The sequence below is a fragment of the Penaeus japonicus genome, unplaced genomic scaffold, assembly GCF_977035675.1.
Source record: "Penaeus japonicus unplaced genomic scaffold, GWHDUDI00000001_assembly GWHDUDI00000019, whole genome shotgun sequence".
NCBI classification, from domain to species: Eukaryota; Metazoa; Arthropoda; class Malacostraca; order Decapoda; family Penaeidae; genus Penaeus; species Penaeus japonicus.
Genome location: NW_028234421.1, coordinates 31,672,205 through 31,674,704, shown reverse-complemented (window position 1 = coordinate 31,674,704; position 2,500 = coordinate 31,672,205). Strand labels below are relative to the sequence as shown.

Genomic DNA, 2,500 nt, shown 5'->3' with positions numbered 1-2,500 from the left:
TTACTTAATGTGTGTCTCAAACTGTAGATGGGAGGCGCGGGTGGACACTGCTCAGCGGGACGAAAAAAAAAAGAAAAAGAGCAGAGAGAATAATAATAACATGGGAGAGGAGAGAGATGAAGATAGAATAAGCGTAACACAGAGGGCGGCGAGTCGGCGAAGGGAGGTCGGCTTAGAGAGGAGAGCGCTCAAGCAGGCGAGGGATCGAACGCGCGAACGCAGGGACTGAGACACCGTAGCGAATTCGGAATGGAGGTCCGACCGGCCGGCGCGGCGGAATCGGTCGCTCGCTTCGTCGACGCGAGAGCGGGCGAGCGGCCGGTCGCGTCGACGGCGATATTTCAACTGGTCTTGGCCACTTGTCGATGGTCTCAATTGCTTCATCTGCTGATGCATTATTCATTTTACACGCCATTCACACAGATCGAAGAAGTGCCGGATGTCGCCACGTCGAAACTCCCTCCGTTTCCGCGTCGCGATGGCAGGCTTCGCCGCAACACGTGCGTCTTCCCGGGCCAAGCAGGAGGTAATAAAGACATCGCGATCCCTCCCCGGTCGCCGTCCAAAGGCGTCCGTGTAAGCAGAAACCGCATGTTATTTGCTTTAGGGCGAGAGAGCGGACATACGTCCTCGCACGGTTGGTAATGAAATGAACTCGCCCACTCTGGTAACCCTGATAGGCTACGGGGCGCGGCGGTAGGCGGGGCGTACCACCCACCCACCAATCATCGCGCGGCGGGTGGGGCGTCGCTCGGCCCCGCCCCTTTCACACCGCCATGCCAGGCCGAGTTACGTCCTGACATAATATTCGAGTTTGGTTGGTGGAAAGAACAAACATTTGGTGACGTTTCACGTAAAAGCGATCTAATTTAAGAGGTTACGGAAGAAGAATAGAAGTGAGAGGGAATTAGACAGGTGTCAGTCCGATAGACTAGTGATGGCCTAGTGTGTGCTCTAACTCACTTAGAGGCTCGGTGATGACGCTGCCTCCGCGGGGCGTGTGTGTGTGAGCGGCGCGAGGTGTGAGCAGCATTGTTGTGGTGGTGCTGTGGTGGAGGAGCTGACACTCGCTGACGGCGGGGCGGACTCGGGCGCTGCGGCGGCGGCGTCTGATGGTGTTGGTGCCGTGTGCGTTGGGGAGATTGCTAAGAATCCAGCGGATCCGCGCGAGTGTCGAGTGGCTGCAGGAAAAGGCGATGCGGCTGTCGACTGCGGCGGCGGCGGCGGAGCGGCGGTGAGAGCCAGCTGAGCGGCGGCGCCACCCGCGGTGGGAGGCAAGTGGGCCGGCCCCGCATGAGCCCCGAGATGAGTGGAGATGCGGCGTGTGGGGTCTGGCATTGCTCGCCGGAGGCTGCGGCGGCCGCCCAGCGTTCGGAGGCGGCCCCGGAGGAGGGGGCGGCGGGCCCCGGCAGCCCCAAGGAGGCCCCCGCGCCGAGGACGGACGCGGCCGAGGACAGCGACAGTGACATCAGCGTGGGCTGCCCCTCGCCGAAGCCCTGCGAGGTGCGCTCTCCGGCGGGAAGCTCCGGACCCTCTGTCAGCCACAGCGAGGGCCTGACCTCCCCGCCCACGCCCCGTACGCCCACGCCCACGCTGGGCTCGGGCAGCAGTAAATTCCCGGAGGACGGCATGACCTCCAACGAAAGCGCCATGTCGCCTCCTCCAGCACCGCCCACGCCCTCGAGGGAGGGCGGCGAGGACGAGTACTTCAAGCCGCTCAAGAAGCTGCGGATGGTGCAGCTGCAACAGCAGGAGGAGGCGGCGGCGCTGGCGGCGGCGCGGAGCAGCGCGGGCGTGAAGTCGTTCTCCATCACGGAGATCCTGAGCCACAAGCCGGTGGTGGCGAGGGCGCCCGACCCGCCCTCCGGCCGCATCGTGCGCCCTTGGGACACCGACGACGACGAGGACATGTCGCGGCCGCAGAGCGTCGACGACATGAGCGTGTCGTCGGCGTCGTCGTCAGGAGGCTCCCCCCGACCGGCGTCCAGCGACCCTGGGTCGGGTGGCGGCTCCAGCCAGGGCAGCCAGGGGGGGCGTCCGCGGGGCAAGGACGGCAACCCGCTGGACGCCCTCTTCCAGATGACCAGCAAGACCTTCGAGGGACTCAAGCCGGGCCAGCAGCCGGGGGGTGAGTACGACCTCCCTTCTGCACGCGAGTTGATCTCAGGGAAGCGCAGGGCGGGAGAACATCCGCCGAAGTAGAAGGATCTTAGAAACACGAAATAGACAAATGCGCGAAAGCTGAATTGGTGTGCTACCTGAGGATTGCATATCAATCAATGCCACAGAAGTCATGGCGAATTCTGTAAAGAACGAAAGCAAACACGAATAGAATATACTAGACGCACACACAGACACAGACAGGCATATATATATATATATATATATATATACATATATATATATATATATATATATATATATATATATATATATTTATATACACACATACATATATATGTATATATATATATATACATATATATATATATATATATAT

The 2,500-nt window shown here is 59.7% G+C and overlaps 1 protein-coding gene across 1 annotated transcript in view; it reads left to right on the top strand.

Annotated features, from left to right (window-relative positions):
• Window positions 1-818: 818 nt before the first annotated feature.
• LOC122252293 (uncharacterized) overlaps window positions 819-2,500 on the top strand; it is a 153,939-nt gene continuing 152,257 nt past the window's right edge. Inside the window, exon 1 of the mRNA XM_086547108.1 lies at window positions 819-2,128. Coding sequence (XP_086403234.1) covers window positions 1,294-2,128 — 835 coding nt within the window. The 5' untranslated portion in view covers window positions 819-1,293. The remainder of the gene's footprint in view (window positions 2,129-2,500) is intronic.